At 34.4% G+C, this 22,274-nt stretch overlaps 3 protein-coding genes across 3 annotated transcripts; all 3 read left to right on the forward strand.

Annotated features, from left to right (window-relative positions):
* LOC109224412 lies at nt 7,443-8,097 on the forward strand. Its single transcript, XM_019388993.1, has 2 exons — nt 7,443-7,786; nt 8,007-8,097. The coding sequence occupies exons 1-2, from the start codon at nt 7,443-7,445 to the stop codon at nt 8,095-8,097; spliced, it is 435 nt and encodes a 144-aa protein (XP_019244538.1).
* Nucleotides 9,092-12,435, forward strand: LOC109223870 (stromal cell-derived factor 2-like protein). The gene is made up of 6 exons (XM_019388338.1): nt 9,092-9,528; nt 9,800-9,940; nt 10,045-10,179; nt 11,687-11,736; nt 11,847-11,976; nt 12,084-12,435. Exons 1-6 carry the CDS (start codon nt 9,430-9,432, stop codon nt 12,165-12,167), a joined length of 639 nt encoding a protein of 212 aa, XP_019243883.1. The 5' UTR covers nt 9,092-9,429; the 3' UTR covers nt 12,168-12,435.
* LOC109223871 (probable CCR4-associated factor 1 homolog 6) lies at nt 19,077-20,586 on the forward strand. The gene is made up of 2 exons (XM_019388339.1): nt 19,077-19,396; nt 19,488-20,586. The coding sequence occupies exon 2, from the start codon at nt 19,602-19,604 to the stop codon at nt 20,427-20,429; it is 828 nt and encodes a 275-aa protein (XP_019243884.1). The 5' UTR covers nt 19,077-19,396; nt 19,488-19,601; the 3' UTR covers nt 20,430-20,586.

Genomic DNA, 22,274 nt, shown 5'->3' on the forward strand with positions numbered 1-22,274 from the left:
TAAGCTACCATAAAAACTTGGTGATCCAGGTAGTTTTACAATTCCATGCACTTTGGGAGGAGTATATATTGAAAAAGCACTTTGTGATTATGGATCTTCAATTAACTTGAGGCCATTTTCTATCTTTAGAAAATTAATCGTGGTGAAATGAAAGGCATAGGTGTTTCTCTTCAGTTTGCAGATCAAAGTACTAAGAAACCTAAGGGAATAATTGAAAATGTGCTCGTAAGAGTAGATAAGTTTATTTTTCCTGTAGATTTTATAGTAGTTGAAATGAAGGAATGTCTTGATGAACCAATTATTTTGGGTAGACCATTTCTTGCCACAAGTAGAGCAATCATAGATGTCCATCAAGGACAACTAATTTTGAGAGTTAATGAAGAAAGAGTCATTTTTGATATGCAAAAGATATTAAGATTTTCAGAAGATGAGACATCATCTTCGTGTTTTTCGATTGACATGCTTAATTATCTTACAGATGAATTCAAAGATTATCAATTGATTCCAGACTCAATGGAAAGATGTTTGGCCAAATCTGACACCATACAAGATGATGATCCTATCATCAGAAGAGAAGCCGAAATACTAGAAAAAGATTCTGAAGAGGAGAAGATGCAACCAGAACAAGTTCAACCAAAAATCGAACTCAAAGTTCTCCCATCTCATTTAAAATATGTTTATCTTGAGGAAGAATTATTTCCAATAATTATTTCATCTTTTCTTACTGCAGGACAAGAAGAAAAACTGATTGAAGTGTTGAAAGCACAGAAAGAAGCCTTGGGGTGGACTATAGAAGATATCAAAGGAATTAATACAGTTGTTTGTACGCACAGAATCCTCATGGAGGATAGCTACAGGCCAATAGTCCAGCCCCAAAGGAGATTGAATCCAGCAATGCAGGAAGTAGTAAAAAAGGAGATCGTAAAGCTTTTGGCGGTATGTATTATTTATCCCATTTCAGACAGCCCTTGGGTAAGCCCTGTTCAGGTAGTACCAAATAAATGAGGTATGACGGTTATAAAAAATAAAAGTAATGAACTTATACCTACTAGAATTGTCACAGGATGGAGAGTCTGTATTGATTACAGACGTCTCAATGATGCAACTAGAAAAGATCATTTTTCTTTATCATTTATTGATCAAACGTTAGAAAGAATTGCAGGATATGATTTTTACTGTTTTCTTGATGGCTAGGTATAACCAAATATCAATTGCACCTGAAAATCAGGACAAAACAACTTTCACATGTCCTCATGGAACATACGCCTATAGGAGAATGGTCTATGCGACGCTCCTGCTACATTTCAGCGTTGCATGTCAACAATTTTTTCTGACATGACTGAAAAATTTCTTGAAATATTTATGGATGATTTTACACTCTTTGGCAAAACATTTGAGGATTGTCTTCACCACTTGACCTTAGTTCTTAAGAGATGTGAAGAGACAAACTTGATTCTTAATTGAAAAAAATGTCCTTTTATGGTTACTGAGGGAATTGTTTTAGGACATAAAATCACTGCTAAAGGGATAGAAATTGATAAGGCTAAAATTGATCTTATAGCAGGATTACCCCCTTCCTCAACTGTTAAAGGCATTAGAAGCTTTCTAGGTCATGCAGGTTTTTACAGACGGCTCATAAAAGACTTTTCAAAGATTTCAAAACCGTTGACTAACCTTTTGATGAAAGATATTAAGTTTGTTTTTTCAGGTGATTGTTTGAAAGCATTTGAGACCCTTAAGGAAAAGTTATCAACTGCCCCTGTAGTTGTGTCCCCAGACTGGAATCAACCTTTTGAGGTCATGTGTGATGCTAGTGATACAGCCGTTGGAGCTATTTTAGGCCAGAGAAAGGATAAGATCTTTCGTCTCATTTACTATGCTAGTAGAACAATGAATGAGGCTCAACTAAATTATGCCACAACAGAAAAAGAGTTACTAGCAGTAGTATTTGCTTTTGATAAGTTTCGATCTTATTAAATAGGAACCAAGGTCACTGTTTTTACTGATCATGCAGCTTTAAAATACCTCTTAGCAAAGAAAGATGCTCGACCTAGATTGTTAAGATGGATTTTACTTCTACAAGAATTTGACCTTGGGATAAAAGATAAAAAAGGAATAGAGAATCAAGTAGCTGATCATTTGTCTAGATTAGAAAATCCCCCCTTGAGTTTAGCGAAATAAAGGAAGAATTTCCTGATGAACATATTTTCTCAGTTAACTCAATTCTGACTCAACCACCCTGGTTTGCAGATATTACAAACTACTTGGTTGGAAAGTGGACACCCCAAGATCTCTCTTACCAGCAAAAAAAAAGCTTATATCTGATGCAAAGTATTATTTGTGGAATGAACCTTATTTGTTTAAAAATAGTGCAGATAATATCATTAGAAGATGTGTGCCTGAAGAAGAGATGAACAAAATTTTATATCACTGTCATGATGGAGCAATTGGAGGTTATTATGCAGCAAATCGAACAGCCTTTAAAGTTTTGGAAGCTGGATTTTTCTGGCCGACTCTTTTTAAAGATACCCGAGCATACGTTGCACAATGTGACAGGTGTCAGAGAACATGTAACATCACTAAGAGAGATGAGATTCCATTGCACTCAATACAGGTATGTGAAATATTTGATGTTTGGGAATAGATTTCATGGGTCTTTTTCCTTCTTCTCATTCTTTTGAATATATCTTTGTGGCTGTGGATTATGTGTCCAGATGGGTTGAAGCCATCCCCACAAGGAAAACTGATGCTCAAACTGTGTGCAATTTTCTCAAAAAAAAAATATTTTTACCAGATTTGGCACACCACGAGTCATTATTAGTGACTAAGGGACTCATTTTATGAATAGATAGTTTTCTGCTTTGCTGACAAAATATGGTGCGACTCATAAGACAGGAACACCATATCATGCTCAAACTCAAGGGCAAGTTGAAATTTCCAACCGTGAGTTAAAAAGAATTCTTGAAAAACGGTTGGAATCTCAAGAAAAGACCGGGCTTAAAATTAGATGATGCATTATGGGCATACCGAACGGCGTTCAAAACGCCAATTAGAACATCCCCATATAGATTAGTCTTTGGGAAAGCTTGTCATTTGCCAGTTGAATTAGAACACAAAACTTTTTGAGCACTAAAAGCATTAAACTTTGAGTTAGCCTCTGCTGGTAAAAATAGATTTTTTCAGGTTAATGAGTTGGAAGAAATGAGGTTGGAAGCCTATGAAAATGCAAAACTTTTTAAAGAAAAAACAAAAAAATGGCATGACAATTTGATCAGACAAAAAAGTTTTAAAATTGGAGATCAAGTGCTTCTTTACAATAGTCGACTCAGGCTATTCCCAGGAAAATTAAAATCAAGGTGGACAGGTCCTTACAATGTAACAAATGTTACTCCATATGGAGCAATTAAAATCCAACAGAACAATGGAGGTGACAAGTTTAAGGTAAATGGTCAAAGAGTAAAATTGTACTTTGGAGGACATTTTGAGCAACATTCATCGGTCACTTTGATAGACTGATGAATTCCACAGGTAATAAGTCGAGCTGACGACGTTAAACTTAGAACTATAGTGACATACCCGTAGCCATTGAGGGTGAAGCAATGGAGCCTTATAAGTCCAATATAGGTTTGATAATTAAATGTTTAAACAATTAATCTGGTCAATGTCCAGGTTACTGTACAACCAGAGCATCTCATGAAGGCCTCTACAAAAACAGAGTCAGCAATACACGTCCAACTATGCCTTATAAAAAGGAGGCCTACACATTTTGGCGTGATCACAACTCTAGGCCTCCTTTTTCTAAGGCATAGTTGGGCGTGATTACATTTTGGCGTTGTTGCCTAACGAGGCCAATGTGTATTGGAATTTTCTGCTCGTACTCTATCAAATTCTAATATAGTTTAAGATATCGTCCCACAAAGACTGTATAAACTATGCTATAGATTTGTAATATTTTAACTACTATTTGAGAGAATCAAATTGATGAAAAGTGAGTGAGGTTTAAAGCTTGTTATATGCTTAAACAAAATAAATATTTTTGGAAGATTTATAATTTAAAAAGGAGTTGGGAATCATTGAATTCACCTGATAATATTACTATAATAAAATCTCAATTTCTACATTTATTTCTCTAAAGAATAATTGCTTATTTCTATACGATTATATTTGGCTCACTAAGAAATAACCAATTAATAACACTCCATGAGAATTATGTTAATTAATCAATTTAAGACTAGTGATGTTTAAACCGATATATTTTTCTTGCTTGAATTGTGCTAAAAGAAAGTAAAAACTTCGTGAGAATATTTTTACCAAGGATCAATAATCTTTCCTACAACAATTCCTCCGTGAGAATTAAAACTGAGGCAAGCAAGATTATTGACTTGAAATAATAGTTTACTGAAAAATTACTTTCACACTACTATTTTATTCATAAGTTATTATATATTAATTTTGCTCCGCGAGAATTACAAAATTAATATATGAATAACTTAGAGATAAAATATATAGATGTGATGATAGAGTAATTAAAAACTATCATTTCAGTACAGTATAAAATGTAAATAAAAAGTTTCAAGCCAAGAATATATAAAAACTAAGATAATATTATAAAATATATCAAGCTTCATCAACTATCCCAACAAAAAGAAATTACTCCATTATGGAGTAAGAAAAGCTAAAAAGGATATTTAGAAGGCTAGAAATATTTTTACTATAAGGAAAGAAAAGAAAGAAAGACCAAGACTAGTTCTTGTCTTACAAAGATTGAATATTTCTTATACAAAGAGAGCTTGCTATTTATAGGAAAAGATGAGTAGCTTTTGTCATGTTCCACTTTTGCGAATATGAAATCCATGTCTGTGAAGTGACCTTTGTGTACGCAGGTTCTATATATGCAAATATGACACTTGTGCTTCACTCTTGACTTCATGAGTTAGTCTTGCAAATGTAGCTTCCATGTATGTGAAGTGAACTTTATGTAGGTAGATTCAATATATGCAAATATGACACTTGTGCTTCACTTTTGACTTCATGAGTTAGTCTTGCAAATGTAGGTTCCATGTGTGCGAATGTGACCTTTGCAAATATAGATTCCACGCATGCATCTATGACTCTTTTGCTTCCATTATTGACTTCATGACTTAGACTTGCAAATGTAGGTTCCATGTATGTGAATGTTACCTTTGCGTATATAGATTCCACATATGCAACTATACTCTTTTTCATCTCTAATTGGCTTTTTCCAATAGCCCATATGTATATTCCACATTTGCGTATATGACGATGATGTGTGCAACTGTGGCTTTGCTTCATTCTCTTGTCTTTTTCATAATTTCTTTTTCCTACAAGAATTGTTAGAAAATATGCGAGGAAAGGATATTATTATTCATATTTTATTTTAAAAACTTATTTTTTACATATGAAATTACATGAATAATTTATATCCATCAAATACCCCCATACTTGAACTTTTGCTCGTCCTCAAGGAAAAAGAATACTTTAAAAATATATTTTCCAAAATCCATGACTATTGTAGGATAGAAAATAAATACAAAATAAATATCCTCTAATATGGTCAATGCAATTAACCTTTTTAAATTCACCAAATCTTTTACCTTATTTCTGAATTCTGCTTTGATCAACACGAACTTGCAATCTTCTTCCCTTGAATCTTTCAGAATTGATAGATTTATGATCACTTATTCAGTTAATATCATACTCTTGTCCATAGGCTTGCTCCTTATGTTTTTCTCTACTAATATGGGTTCAACACTGATTTTTAGAATCTTTTTAGGACTTTTCTTGGCTTGTATGTTAGGCTTCAAGCTGGTAGGATTAGGATATTTTTATAGTGACTTCTTTTCCCCAGTTTGGAGCAAACATTTTTTGGTGCTCGACATTTCCTCCCTTTGATAACATTTTTTTTTCTGTAATTTCAAATATCTTATATTCACATTTTTTTTCTTCCATCTTATTTTTTTTAAAAATATATACACCAATCTCTGCTCATTTTTAGCTGAAAGATCTCATAACGATATAAGTATATATATAATGACTCCTTTTTTTCTTTTTCTTTATAAGAGATCAAGGTGTTGAAAAAAAAATGGGATAAAGGTTCAAAGAAGGGTTAATGGAATATTTATATACATTTGGTTATGAAAAAAAAGGCTAGAAAATGGTAAATTAAAGAAAGCCTAATTTCATTTTTCAAAAATCAGTGTCACCTATTATTTCGCCTTGAGAAACATTTAGAGCAAGTTCTAGCCAAGTTTATTGATTCTACCTGTTCTGCGATCATAATTATTCTTAATTCCAATGATTTTTTGAGATAAAGACGCTTGCTCCTGCCTTCACAAAATCAAAATCATAGATATGGATTTATATGGTGAAGATGAAAAGAATTAATCATTGGACATATAGTAAAGAATTTATTTTGTTAATTAAAAACCTACAAATAGGATAGAGGAGCGAAAAATAATTATATATAAAGAAAATAGAACTTTATATAAACATATAAATCTATTAATTAGATAAATACATAAGATGGAGTTGCTCCTGTGTAGGTGACTCTGTTTTTGTAGAGGCCTTCATGAGATGCTCTGGTTGTACAGTAACCTGGATATTACTATAGATTAAGGAAGAACGGAGAGAAAACTCTTGTGATTCGTTGCTTCCAATTGTTCTCGTAGCCTTTTGCCTCTCCAATAATGTCTCCCCTCTAAAAAATAGGTTTAGAACCGCTTTTATACATGTTGGGAGGGCGTGTGGGTTGAAACTACCAAGTCCTAGCCAAAATAGGAAAAGATTCGCGTTTCCGTGTTTTGAATTGCGCGCCTGGCGCAAAGCTGGGCGCCCAACTCTGTGTAGTGCTGTCTTTTGCGTTTTGAACTGTGCCTGGCTCAAACCTGGATGCCAAAAATCATACTCCTCTAAATTCTTCCATTTAAGCTTCAATTTATGCACAATCCTTCTATATCACCTACGATTGAGCTTTACACATAAAAATATCATTATTAAGCTCGAGTCACAAATATTCACACTAAATTTGACAAGGTCAAGGCATAATGCAAGGCAATTTACACGCAAAAATATGAATTTTTAGCCTAACATCAAAAACCAATAAGGTGGATAGAAGGAACTGATATGGCATGAAATGCGATTTTTAGACCTATGATTGATGTTGTAAAGTATAGGGATAGAAAGAAGGATCTGCGCATGGTATTTATTGATCTAGAGAAAGCATATGATAAGGTTCCAAGAGAGGTTCGATGGAGATTCCTGGAGGAAAAAGATATGTCGGTTGCTTACATTAAGGTGATTAAGGACACGTATGATGGAGCTAAGACTCGGGTTAGAACAGTAGGAGGCGACTCAGAGCATTTCCAGTTGTTATGGGGTTACACCAAGTATCTGCGCTCAACCCATTCCTATTTTCCCTGGCGATGGATGCATTGACACACCATATTCAAGGCGAGGTGCCATGGTATATGTTATTTGCTGACGACATAGTTCTGATTGATGAGACGCGAGGTGACGTCAACGAGAGGCTGGAGGCTTGGAGACAGGTCCTAGAGTCCAAGGGTTTCAAGTTGAGCAGGACTAAAACGGAATATCTAGAGTTCAAGTTCAGCATCGAGCCGAAGAAAGCGGGATTGGACGTGAGGCCTGGATCACGGGCCATCCTCAAGAGGGGCAACTTCAAGTACCTTAGGTCGATTATACAGGCGGATGGGGTGATCGATGAGGATATCACACACCGGATATGGGTGGGGTGGATAAAGTGGAGGTTAGCGTCTGGAGTCCTATGTGACAAGAAAGTGCCACTTATACTCAAAGGTAAGTTTTATAGAACGATTCTTAGACCGACTATGTTGTATGGGGCTGAATGTTGGCTAGTTAAGAAATCAGATATCCAGAAGATGAAAGTAGCAGAAATGAGGATGTTGAAGTGGATGTGCGGGCATACTAAGATGGATAAGATTTGGAATGAAGATATTCGGGATAAGGTGGGCATGGCCCCTATGGATGACAAGCTGCGGAAAGCAATGGTCAGATGGTTCGGACATGTTCAGAGTAGAAGCCCAGATGCCCCGGTAAGGAGGTGCGAGCGACTGGCTTTGATGGGCACAAGGAGAGGTAGAGGGCGGCCTAAGAAGTATTGGGGAGAGGTGATTAGGTAGGACATGGAGAGGCTTCAGATTACCGAGGACATGGCCCTAGACAGGAAGTTGTGAAGGTCAAGTATTAAGGTCGTATGTTAGGAGGTAGTTGAGCATATTTCTCCGGCGCACCAGAGTGAGGTTAGTCTATTCGGATGTTTTCTTAGACTGCTAGCAGTTAATGTTGAGTTCACATTACTCTTTCGTTCCTCTTAGTGTCAGGCTTTATCTATTGGTTATTGTTTTGCTTTTCATCTATGTTCTTGTGATGCTGTTATTTCTTTCTATTGTTTTATTGACGGTACTGATATATTGTCTCTCTTTGTCTTCTTGAGCCGAGGGTCTATCGGAACAACCTCTCTACCCCTCGGGCTAGGGATAAGGTCTGTGTACACATTACCCTCCCTAAAACCTACTAGTGGAATTACACTGGGTCGTTGTTGTTGTTGATTGATTGATATTGTAAAGTAAATTGAACTACTGTAAAAAAAATTATGGCTAAACTTTAGACCTCTAAAGTTGGTCGAAAGTTTTAACGCAAGCTCTTGAGAATTCCAGACTAATTTTTTAAGTTAAAGAAAAAAAAGAACAACCTATAGAAATACCTATATCCAAATTTTAGATCACTTTGGAATCAATGGCGTAATTTTTTCATTCTTTCGATTGTCAAGCATATGAATTATATTCTTAAAACTTCTTAAAGTAGGAACAAAATATAAACCATGGCCTCAAAAAAGGCTATTTGAGAAACTTATGAAAATTTCCCTATACAACGGTCCGTGTCGACCGGTTCAGTTAGTCTTCACGGACACGTAGAGAGCAACCTGCTCTTCCAACCAAAACCGGCCAAGTCATCAAAATTCCACGTGGAGAAAATCGATTTGCTCGGGCCGCTCCTCCAACGTGGCATCCCAACACTAAAAAAGACTCCTCCATCAGCCCAAGCACACAAGGATCATCAACATCGTCGGAGATTAGGAGGAAAATACAAATCCACTTGAAATTTCATTTCAACTCATAATCGGAACATCGTCGGAGCTCCACCGGGCATCCGCAAAAGAGCTTCATCGTGGCTCCCTCAGGCCAACAACAACAACACCAGCATCAAACTCTTGCTCGAAGGAAATCAGCACCGCCGTCGACTTTGAGTCAAGCCGTAGCATCTGGCCCGAAACGAATAGTGCTCAAAGAATCCTTAGGTCAAACATCCGAATCGGATCTCGATCTTCCTTTTTGGCAAAGAACCTGGTTCATAGTGCTGCTACTTCTCATGGCAATTTCCTTCTTTGCCCTCGCTATCTTCCTTTTTCTCACCCTCGACTCTGATTACACAGCGTCGCCTGTTTCCGCTGCCTCCGAAGGCGTCCAGGTAATCAAATATTCTTCACTACGCTATTATCCTTAATATGAAGCGCAATATGTATTTAAATTTGTTCTGACTGATATAATTTAAGTTAGGTCATCAAAAGACATTGGTCTAATTTAGGTTTTAATTTTATGACTTGTTGTATGCCGGTTTCGTCATTTGTCTTAGCTGTTAGAATATTAGGCCTCCCTGGATCTAAGTTGAAGATTACCTAATGATAATATGCAGTATTTATGTTTTGATTCTACAAACGATGTTGATTATGTTTTCATAGATTACATATGGATCCACGATTAAGTTGATGCACGAGAAGACAAAATTTCGGTTGCATTCACACGATGTGCCATATGGTTCGGGCAGTGGGCAGCAGTCGGTCACTGGATTTCCTGGCGTAGATGATGCTAACAGCTACTGGGTATGTTATGATTATCTTAAAGTGTTATATTTTTGCATTCACTTCAAAATGTGTTGAAACATTAGATATTGGTTGTTACAACTGACGTGTGATCTCTCACACAGATTGTTAGGAGCACTGACTCATCCAAGCAAGGTGATCCTATTAAGAGTGGAAGCATCATCAGGCTGCAACATATGAAGACCAGGAGATGGCTGCACAGCCATTTGCATGCGTCTCCCATTTCAGGGAATATGGAGGTTCGTAGCCTGGTTTATTGCTCTTTCTCCGTTACATGATACTTCTCATCTACTTTCTTTCTTTATTACTCCATCTGGATAGTCGACAGTATGCTTATGAATCTTAGTTAATCCATGAACCTTTTAAATGTTGGAGTTATATTTGGGGTATAAAAAGCAACCATGGACAATGTTAGCCACGATTTTCATGTTCACATAGCACTTGGTACTCAAATTATTTACAATGAAGAGGAAATACCAGAAAGTTGTTATTCCTTTATATATGAGCATAACATATATGAGGTTTGATACATGCTCAGAAATTCATACCTGCATTTTTCCTTAGTTTTAGCATTGTAGATTCATCAACAGATAGAATATGCCATTTTACCATTATGGAAAAAACAAAACTAAGATATAAGGTGCTTAAATAACCAAAATGGACAATACCCTGGACTAATGGAAGTACAGAAGTAACAACAAGGACAAGGCATCAGCAGATAATTCTCATTTTGATGCAGCATAATCATGATTATGCGGTCACGATTATTTGAATATCTAGTTTTTTCAAAGAAAAATTTCCCTATATTGTTGCATGTTGCTATTTGTCCGAAACTCCCATCACAAATTGAAAGTCAAACCTTTTCTTTGGTTTACATTGAGACAATGCTCATATGTTGTTTTATGCGAATAGTTATGTGGGTTCTGTGTTGTGACTTGTGAGTTAAGACACTAGGTAAATTATACTCTATTGAACAATTAAAGGTGACAATTATATCCCCTATGTTGGTCCCTAACAAATATTTTAAAATATGCATTTTTTTCCTTTGTTAGTAACATCGCCTAATCAGTGTATTACATTTTCTGTTTGGTGAATCACTGTGTAATTAGATTACATTCAGATGTTAACACTGAATATTAGGTTTTCCATTCTACAGATGTGTTCATAAATCTGTCTTTATATGGTTATAACTCATTAACTTACAAAAACTACATATTAATATTGGAAATAAATAGTTGTAGTTGATTATCCTTGGAAAGTAAATTGGAAGCTTAGTTGCTTATCGAAAAAAAATTGTCTGTCTCAATTCACGGTGAAACAAAATTTGCTCTCACAATTGAGTTCAGTAAATATTAAAATGTCATTATGAAGGACACTAAGATTTCTAGATTCACCTGATCAATATCACTGACGGTCACAGCAATAGAATAAACCATGTTACAATTTTCCAATCAAAATGAGGAATTTTAGTTCACACAAGGGGCTGATGATAGCTGCAAGCAAAAGACAGTATGCTTATGTGCTCTTCTTTTTTTATTTGGGGGGGGGGGGGGGGGGGTTAGGGGGTCGGCACTGCTACTATAATTTAAGATGCCCCTTCTATGCTCCCAATTTAGTCACATTAGCTGTATTTTTCTGATGTCTCAGCTACATCCTCTTTGTTGTATGTTTTGATATCAATAACTGCTATTGAATTTTAGTTTCTCTGGTGTTTTCCCGCTGAAATTAATTGGTGGAATTTTGCAGGTGAGCTGCTTTGGTGATGACAATGAATCTGATACTGGGGACTATTGGAAGTAAGACTGGTTCAGTGTTTTGCATACAGTCTGGCATTTGCTGCCTCCTTTGATCTTTTACTGACCACCACCTCTTTGTTTGACCTGTTTCTTCTTTCTCCCCTCGCTAGACTTGAAATTGAGGGCAGTGGTAAAACTTGGAGGCAAGACCAAAGAATCAGGCTTCAACATGTGGACACTGCAGGTTATCTTCACAGTCATGACAAGAAATACACGCGAATTGCTGGGGGTCAGCAAGAGGTGAGCTCAACATTGTACTAGCATCACGAGAGTTCTGTATTTTATAGTAGCCCTTTAAGTATTTTTCTTCTGCTGCATCAATAGCCTTAAAACCTCCATATATGCAGGTTTGCGGTGTGAGGGAAAAACGTCCAGACAATGTTTGGTTGGCAGCAGAGGGTGTCTACTTCCCTGTTAATGAAAGCAAGTAAAGATTGTTGATGGCGTGAGTCCTCTGGATCACATACAATTTTCTTCTGCTTTTCATCTCATATGGGAGATGGCTCTGAGTGCCGCATCTTTGTTCGTTGTCATATCAATTAATAGAAGCATTTTCTAACAGTTAGCTGAATTTTATCGGTAGAGGCAGGCTAATTACAAGTGTACTAAATCTTTACTATAGTACTTTGTGCTGTTCTTGTTAGCAAAGTTGCTATGCCAAGTGGTAACAATTGAGTGATAATTCCTCCCTTATCGATTTCCTCGTCTATGTCCTATCAGTTGAGAGTGAATTTGGATCAATAATTAGTAGGCGTTTGGACATAAGAATTGTAAACTTCCAAAAAATGGTGAAAATTTTTTTGAAGTGAAAATGATATTTGAAATTTGGAGTTGTGTTTGGACATAAATTTTAGTTTGGGTTGTTTTTGAAGTTTTGTGAGTGATTTGAGTGAAATTTTTGAAAAACAGTTTTTGGGAGTTTTTCAAATTTTTGAAAATTTCCAAAATTCATCTTCAAGTGAAAATTGAAAAATTTATGAACAAAGCTGATTTCGAAAAAAGGTGAAATTTTTTTGGAAAAAAGGAAGAAAAATTTTATGTCCAAACGGGCTCTTAGAAAGAATTAGACATAAAACCTCTATACCCTTTTACCTTGGGCACTTCGGAATTATTATATTTGTGGTAATGATTCTAGCTTTTCAAGTAGTTAGGAAGGCTAGTTACCCCATTGGGGTTGTACCAAGGTGGTACTTATTAGACTTCTAACAAATACAGGGGGTCCTTTGGTGCAATCCTAATGGGATAATTATTTATTATCCCTTTTTCAAATTAAGTTTAAGACACCTATTTTTACCTAAAAATAAGAAGCAAGCACGTCATAGAGGATAAAGATGATTATTCGGATGTTCAAATAATTTATAGGACCAGGCTCCTTTAGATGGTGGATACTAGTAATACTGTTTAAGAAGATTGAGTTATTATGATTGGAATTTTATTGGTCTCTTTTTTGCAAAAGAGATTTTGTTGGTTGAGGAAACAAATGAAAAGGTAACTGCTGGAATCTGTATGTATGATCCGGAGATGAAATGAGTCAATAATAATTGTCTAAAGGGACCAGGAAAAAGGTACCTTTGGCTGAAAGGGTAAACGATTTACTCCCTCTCTTTCATATTATATAAATTAGTTTGACTCGACACTGTGAATAATTAATTTTTGACCACACCGAATTTCATACTATTTTAGTGTAAATATTTCTTCTAGGTCTAATCTTAATATTTTAAAACTTTTATCTTACTCTTAATAAGTTTTATATAAAAATAAATAAATAATACAAAAGTACTCACACTCTTAGAGTATGTATATATACTATAGTGTAAATATTGGATTTTTTTATTTAGTTATATAATTTTCTTAATATATATATATATATGTGTGTGTGTGTGTGTGTGTCTGTATTTTACTTTTATTTATTTATTTTTAACTTAGTAAAAAGCTCAAAAAAAATCTAACGAAAGAAGAAGAAAAATAAATCTGAAAAAAAAAAAGTGAAGTAAAAAAAAAAAGCAAGTAAGAATCCTAACTAAGTACACGATTCCCTCTTTCCCAGTTATCATTTTCCCACATTCCCCAACTATCTCCTAATATATCTCATCCCACACTCCCACTCCCACACAATCACTGGCACACACACACACGATTACACATATTTTTGTTTACCACCTGCACATGCATATATAGAGGAAAAACTCTAATTAAAAAAAGAAAAGGAGTATGGAGGAGACAGACGGATAACGAAAGAAAGAGCAAAGATTGAGAAACTTAGAGTAGCCGCCTTTCTTTTCCTCTCAGAGAACGATACTTTTACCATCAAAAAGTGCTACCACCTCCATTAAATGAAACCATGTAAATGACCTCCTGCAAAATCCATAAAATCAGCTAAAAAAACATTCCTTTCTCAGCAAAATTGCTAGTTTAACCCATTAAATCACCTTAAAAGTTTCTAGTTTCACCCATTAAAACACGCACAGAGGTTCCCAAAATTGGAGGAGATCGAGTGAAGGTGCCGGCGAGTTTCGGCTGAGGTTCAAGGTCCGTTGGGAATTTTTCTTGCTATTTTGATTCTTCTGTACCGAAAGAAGTTAGATTTTTCAATACAAAAGGTACAATTCTTTTCTTCAAAGCCGCAATTTTTTTAGTATATATATATATATATATAATCAAACAGTTATTGTTTATCAACTTTGCTGGTGCACTATTGCTTTATTTACCATGAATGTTTGTTTTATAATTATTTTATTACTAGTATGTTTATTTAAATAGGTGAATTTAGTATAGAGTGAATTGCAAATACAAAGTATGATAAAGTGAATTGATATCGTTGGAGTATTGTTCTGATTCGTGGTTTTCCTATTCTGTGAGATGTAGTGTTGGTTTTAATTATTATTAATTGTATTTCATGAAAGTTAAAAAATAAGAAATATTTAGGAAAATGGTAGTTACGCGGGTATTGAGCCATATGATCTTGTGGTGTATTAAATGGCAATTTGGGTCATTAGATGACTTCATAATATAGGCCATTATTAATTAGTAGTAATTAAAAGATATCAGTGAATTGAGAATTGGGTTTGAAAACATTTTTTCGATCAAATGTTCTAATAAATGAGCAAGATGTTCGAGTCCAACAGGCTCATTATTTAAATAATGTTAAGTTGTCCAATCTTTCATAGTAGGATAAATGCCTCATAACTTCAAAAATCAAATCTCTAGTATGCGTTACGCGTGTATTAACAAATCAATTATTGTGATTATGTATCGTGACATAATTATGATTTTTTAAATTAAAGGTAAAGTATGCGTTTGCGCAATTTTGACAAAACAATCTTAAAAATAATAAAGTGTTATTAATTGTGTACACGTACGCGTGACATAATTCCGGATACACTAAGCAAAACGAATACACGTATGCGTAATTCGTTTCAAGATAATTCTATTAATTACAAATAATCAAGAGAAATGAAGCAAATTCAATGGGACGGGTATGCACTTCTTGTGCCCATAATCATACATAAATTTGATCATGGCAAGACATAAAAATTTTACTACTTCGAGTGGTTATAATTTCTTACTAACTCCATTAGAGTTATAATCAAATTTTATTGTCTTTGCTTGTATTTAAAATCAAATTATAGAAAAAAGAGAAAAACACGGTAAAACACTTACCTTAAATCCAGAATTTAATTATGAAGGAAGTTCATGGAACAATTGACAATCATTATGCTCAATCCCAAAGTTTCTACTCAATTGGTTAGAGTCTCGTGCTGATAACGTGTTATGAAGCAATAAAAAAAAAAGAACAATATTGCAGAGAAAGAGAGAGAATTCTTATTGAATTTTTGGGATAAATTACAATGGAATAGAACCCTCTATTTATAGGGAGAGGGTGACTTAGCCACCAAGCAATGAACCCTAGAATCTCTCTAAATATAGACATTCACCATAAATACAATTCTATTTATAACAGTCACAAGTTTATATGCAAGACATTTGTCATGTATTCATCGGGTTAGCGTAGCTATTGCCTATTGGTGCGGGCAAAATTTATTGGGGCCGGCTGACAGATCCATATTATTTTATTTATTATTTTTATAATATATTCGTATAATATCCCTACTAATATATATTAAAGTTACTGACAAATTTAATAATGCAACTAATATATTTTGAAAATTAATGTTAAGAAAAAATTAAATATACGAATATATTATAAAAATAGTAAATGAAATAATATTAAGTTATTTTATTTATAAATAAAATACATTGTTTAAAAATATATTACATAGTATATAATATAGAAGGTATTACATAAATATGAAGGTTTATATATTATCAAGGGCATAATATACTTTTCAAGTAAAAATGTGACTTTTGTGATAACTAAAACAAAGTAAAATGATTTTTATGTAACAAAAAAGAAAGAAAAGTGACTTTTGTGTAATGAACACAAAGTTGAATGATTTTTACGTAACAAAAAAAAGAAAAGTGACTTTTGGATAACAAACACAAAAGTTCAATGATCATTGATAAAATTATCTCTAGTAACCGTGAGAGGGAATATTGTTTTTTTTGTAACCATGAGAGGTTAGTACACTGAATAACCATTTTCTTATCTCTTAACTTGGGCGTTGCCTACAGTAAATTTTAGAGCAGGACTACACTAATTATTTTTTCCAGAAAAAACTACACTGATTCACTGGTGGAGAAAAGTGAAGGAATGCAAATTAAGGAAATAAACTGTTACAGAAGAGATGAATATAGGGGGGAGCACCTGATGAAGAGGTTCTTGGAGTAGTCTTTGTCAGCTACAGCAAATTGGAGACGATTGACGAATACCGAACGTTTACTATCTTCGGCGGCATTATGCTAACTAATTTTTGTGTTCTCCAAAATTGTTTGTTTGAACTTTGAACTGCTACTCCTAAATTATTATCTTTCTTACTCCTAACTAAATTATTTATGCTAATCATGTTGACACCTCATGTGCCAGTCTATAATGTTGTCTGCTAGGAGTGCATTACATGTTCTCAGTGACCAAGGTGGTCGGGCTAACTTGTGCGCACCTCGACTAATTTCATAGGATATATGTCATCCCACCAGCAAAGCGGTGTCACGAATTTAAACAATAAATAAATAATAATTCACTGTAACATCATATTAAAAAAATTATATTATTTTATAGAACGCAACTAAAGTATCTTACTAAATATGAATTTTCATTTTTTTTAAATATACTCAATATAACCTCATTAGAAGTTATACTAAATACCTTTTTATATATAGCACACCAAGTAATCACACAAAAATTCACCATTCATTCGGTTATGCAAATTGTTCTTAATCAATTTCAATACTAATAAAGAAGATGAATGGAAAAAAATAATAATAGCCAAGCAATTTATAATACAAGTCAAATAATTTATTGTTGCATAAAATATGTAATTGTGACTCTTGATCTATTGGTTTAGCTATATATGTTAGTGCTTAAGAGCTATGATGTCAGTGGTTCAAACTTCCACATTTTTTTTTATTTCTAGACGAGGCACAAAGAATTGAAAACAAAAAAATAAAGAATTGGTAAAATACCTTATCACCCCCTAAACTTGATACTGATTATTATTTACAATCTTAAACTATTTATGGTCTTAATTACCCCTCCTCAACTTGGAATTTTGAGAGTCAGTACTCCCCGGATGCTGATGTGGCAAAAAGTGTGGGCCCACTCACCTGCCACGTGAATTTTTTTTGCATATGTGGCATTTTTTTGAAAAATAAAATATATTTTTACCTTTTTAAGTGTGTTAAATTTTTAGATAATTTTTTTCGAATATAATTTATAATAAAATTTGGATAGAACTACATTATTTATGCTAAATTTTTTTTATTTCTTCTTTTGATGCAATGACTATTTATTTCAAGTGCGTATTTGTACTTTTTCAGGTAAAATCTATAAAAGGTATATTTTTAGAGCACCATAATTTAGAGCTATATAAAAAATTATAGCCGAAATAATTAATTTCAAACTATGTATTTTTATAATTTTTTAGATGCTTTGACTATTTATTTCAATTGTTAAATCTTTATTATCAAGTCAAACTCAAAAAAAGATTAAATACAACTTTATTATTTTTAGCCAAATAAAAAAATTAGCATAAATAATGAATTCTATCCAAATTTTACTATAAATTGTATTCGAAATTTTTTTTTATTTAAAAAAGTAACATACTTAAAAAGGTAAAAATATATTTTATTTTTCAAAAAAATGCCAGATATGTGGAAAAATTCATGTGGCAGGCGAGTGCACCCACACTCACAATAGTTTAATAGCAAAGATGAAACTATAGAGACTCGGACTACTAACATAGTTAAGAAAATTGAAGCTCCCAACCAGCTGTGCTATGCATTTGTTGCTGTCAATTGGTGTCACTTTATTTATTTTACTGTGACATGTTGGATTTTTATTATATATATTTATTTAGCACTAAAATTTTCCGGCCAAGCGGTGTTACTTGACAGCGCTCGGGCTAAGGTAGATCCGCCCCCGAATAACTCTATCCACCAAATTTTGGACAAATTAGAAAGAAATTACTATTTAAACCTGAAACCTGGTGATCTTCGGCTACATCATTGACCATTAGCCATTAGGTCACATCCTTAATTGCAGCCTTTCTTTTACTACTTTTTAATCTTTCTCTTTAATGACTTTTGGATAATAAAGTTTGGTTCGTCATTATGACGTATAAAGAGGAAGAACAAGAGCACACTACTTTATTGGAAGAAAGACGTTTTCACGAAAATCCCCTTCTATAATTAGCTTTACAAATTGACTAGTCTTCCTAAGCATTCTAAAACTTTTATAGCCAAAAAATTGTGGGTGCTTAAAGTGCAAATTAAATTGTATACACTTTAAGACATGTAATATTTCCAATTATTTTTTAGGTAAAACTAAAAGAGCTTATTTTCTCTTTCTACTACAGCGTTTAAGACGTATGGTTATTATTAGAATGTGTGTTTATTTTTAGTAAATGCCCACATTTCACCCTTTTCTCTTCCTCCTACATAAAACCACATTTTATTTCATCCCTCAAAAACCCCAAAAGAATCAAAAGCCCATAAAATAAAATAAAAAAAAAAGAAAAACCAAAAACCCTTAAAAATATATATGTACGAGGAAAAAAAAAGAACCATAAATGCAGCCAACGAACAAGTTGTCCCCCTATTATTACCGTAACAAACAAAGTTCCTCCATTTTTTTATTCCCACAGAATATTCCAATATAGAAAAATCCAAAAAATTTAGTTCTTAAAAACATTTATATATTTGTTTGTTTTTGGAGTAGTGAGGAGGTGGACAAGAAGGGAGGGCCCCATTCTCGTTCGCCCCAAAGGCTCATCTCTTTTTCTCCCTCTAGACTCTAGAATAACAAAAATCCAAAAAAAAAATAAAAAAAGAAAAACTCCAAAAAAATAAAAAACACTTCGATTTTGCCCTAAAATTTCATATTCTTATTCCTCTTCGCCGCCTCATATTGTTCCTGTTCAAACCCTAATATTACAAATCGCTCTCTCTCCACACACATAAATTTATTTGTATATATTTCGGTGTTGTTGTCTCATTTTCAATCATCGATTCATGGTTGAAAGTTTGAATCTTTATTTATTGAAAGGTAATTATTTTGTTTTTAAAAATCGATTTTTTATGTGAAAATTTATTTCGCGGTGGGCTAATTTAGTTAATTTTCACTTTGTTTCTTGCAGATCTGATTTTGGTTTGAGAGTTTCAAAGGAATCCGTTTTTATTCCGGCGATTGTATGGTCGGAATTGGTGAGGTTTAATTTATCATTTCACTGAAAGTAAAATATTCGGCGAAAATGTCGATTTTGCCGAAAACCGATTCGATTCACATCCGAGAGGTTTGGATTGACAATCTAGAGGAAGAATTCGCGTTAATCCGCGAAGTTGTTGACGAATTTCCATACATTGCAATGGATACGGAGTTTCCCGGTGTCGTAATCCGGCCCGTCGGGAATTTTAAGAATAGTTACGATTATCATTACCAAACCCTAAAGGATAACGTGGATATGTTGAAATTGATTCAGTTAGGGCTGACATTTTCGGATGAAAAGGGCAACTTGCCCAAGTGTGGGACAGACAAGTACTGCATTTGGCAATTCAATTTCCGCGAATTCAACCCTAACGAGGATGTTTTTGCCAATGATTCGATTGAGTTGTTGCGCCAGAGTGGCATTGATTTTACCAAGAACATTGAAAAGGGTATTGATGCCAAGCGCTTTGGGGAGCTCTTGATGTCGTCAGGGATTGTGCTGAATGATAATGTGTATTGGGTTACTTTTCATAGTGGCTATGATTTCGGGTACCTGTTGAAGCTGTTGACTTGCCAGGATTTGCCTGATACACAGGCGGATTTCTTTACCTTGATGAATGTGTACTTTCCTGTCATTTTCGACATCAAGCACTTGATGAAGTTCTGTAATAGCCTTCATGGTGGATTGAACAAACTCGCGGAGCTCTTGGAGGTTGAGAGGGTTGGTGTTTGTCATCAAGCGGGTTCAGATAGCTTGCTCACAGCTTGTACCTTTAGGAAGTTGAAAGAAAACTTCTTCAGTTGTTCACTGGAGAAGTATGCAGGTGTCTTGTATGGTCTAGGTGTTGAGAATGGGCAGAACAATACCCATTGAAGAAAAAAATTAAAAATAAAAATATGAAAAAAGATTAGATATGTATTACTTGTGCGTGCTGTATGATGCCACACTTCCAATGTATACTTTTGGTAAAAAGGTTTGTGGTTATTTATGATATCCACCTTATTTTGGCTTAATACATCTTTTTCTTCCATCCTTTTTGCTGCTATTAATGTCAATGTGGACATGTTTAGATTTGTCAATGGTGTCATTTCTGTGCGAATGCTCATTGTTTTGCTCCAGGTATAAGAAAGATATAATTTTGAAGCTTGCATATGTGGGCATTAGCTAGTAGTTTCCAGGTTCGTTCTGATTTTGCCCCTCTGCTTTTCGTTGAGCTATGGGAAAGCGAACATATGCAAGGAGATAATGTTGTACATTGAGAACTACTTTTGTGCTGTTGTGACATATTGGTTGGAGTTGAAAACAAATGGTGCTGGGTGATAATCGTTCTGATCAGGAGATTGCATGGGCACAATAGAGGTTTTGCGCAACCTGTAATTATGCCTGATGCAATGGCTTAGTGCATAAATTTATAAAATCTTTAATTACTTATTAAAAAAAGGTTCTGGGTAAGGTGGTAGTGATTAGGTTTGTCAATGACTGTCAAATGATTATCCTTAATCAAGGTCTTCCTCGAACTGAATATAAATTATCACATGATTTACAACCAATAAGAGGCTTCTGTTCAGTTACTATGTTTGGGAATTATTTATAGCCATGTAGACTCCAAAAGATTTTTCCCAATTTTAACTAAGAAAGAAACGAGATATCAGGAGAGAGTCTGTGGACAACCCCTTCCCTTTTCTTAAGTGGAGTCAGTTGCAGTTTAGAGCTATTCCCCTTGTTCTTGTGCGATCTTATCACCCCATTTTCAGCACCTTCTACCTGTCAATACTGCAATTTACTTGTCCATATATGTCCTATGGAGGATAGCTTGGTTGGCATGTTGCATCAGCATCAGGATTTCTGTTTTCAGATTTACTGCCATGCATGGATAGTTGGTTTTCCTTTTTCCTTGTAGTGCTTGTGGAGTGATTTTCTGTTGGGAGGAGGGACCTTGTCTCTGAGCTATGGTAGTTTATTGTCCTTTAATTTCTTACATAATTATATTATGGGAAGACTCTCGGTTTAACATTTAATTGTCTACTGTGATTATTTAATAATGATAATTCACAGTTACTTCAGATTGCGGAAGTTTTTATAGCTGCTGATTCGTGCTGTTGAATGACCAGGCGATTCTGATATTCTTGTACTCTCTGGGTTTAAAGGCTGCAAGTGAATTTGGTTATTGGAGTCTTGAATTGGTACTTTGAGTTTGAGAAAAATTAGAGTAAAGGTAAAAGAGGAGAAGAGGAGGTAGAAAGGAGATCCATTAACTTTGCTATCAACGAAAAAAGGACATCACCTAGTTTATGTTGCTGCATTATGTGGAATATGAAGAAGCTTAATGGTAGAAAACTGGTTTTACAGTTTGCTAGCAATTCATGTCACTGACAGGTCTTAATCTTGTGAATCAAAAGAAGACGTGAGACACTTGCTGGCATATATTGTTGATCTGCTTTTGTGGAAACTTGTTATTCAAGTTTTTGTAAACTGGAAATCTCATGATTGAAAGTTACGTCGGTATGTTCTAACTTGGGTTGATTAACAGAAGGCAACTGCTTATTAGTACCTTTTATGATATAGTGTTGGGAGCTGATTCACTGTTAAAGAACTTATTGGGGTGTAGTGGAAATAGATACTTACAAGGGGTTGAGGCAAGGTGACCCAATATCTCAAATCTTTCCATGTAGGTATTATGCTTTGTTAACTTAGAATATTTGACTTGGAAGATGCACT

Source organism: Nicotiana attenuata, chromosome 3 (genome assembly GCF_001879085.1).
Source record: "Nicotiana attenuata strain UT chromosome 3, NIATTr2, whole genome shotgun sequence".
In the NCBI taxonomy this organism is placed as follows: Eukaryota; Viridiplantae; Streptophyta; class Magnoliopsida; order Solanales; family Solanaceae; genus Nicotiana; species Nicotiana attenuata.

Coding starts and splice junctions, on each gene's coding strand:
- LOC109224412 (XM_019388993.1), top strand. CDS start 7,443: ATGGATGCATTGACACACCATATTCAAGGCGAGGTGCCATGGTATATG. Junction 7,787..8,006: donor GTGGGGTGGATAAAGTGGAG/GTTAGCGTCTGG, acceptor ATTCGGGATAAG/GTGGGCATGGCCCCTATGGA.
- LOC109223870 (XM_019388338.1), top strand. CDS start 9,430: ATGGCAATTTCCTTCTTTGCCCTCGCTATCTTCCTTTTTCTCACCCTC. Junction 9,529..9,799: donor CTGCCTCCGAAGGCGTCCAG/GTAATCAAATAT, acceptor ATGTTTTCATAG/ATTACATATGGATCCACGAT. Junction 11,977..12,083: donor TTGCTGGGGGTCAGCAAGAG/GTGAGCTCAACA, acceptor CCATATATGCAG/GTTTGCGGTGTGAGGGAAAA.
- LOC109223871 (XM_019388339.1), top strand. CDS start 19,602: ATGTCGATTTTGCCGAAAACCGATTCGATTCACATCCGAGAGGTTTGG.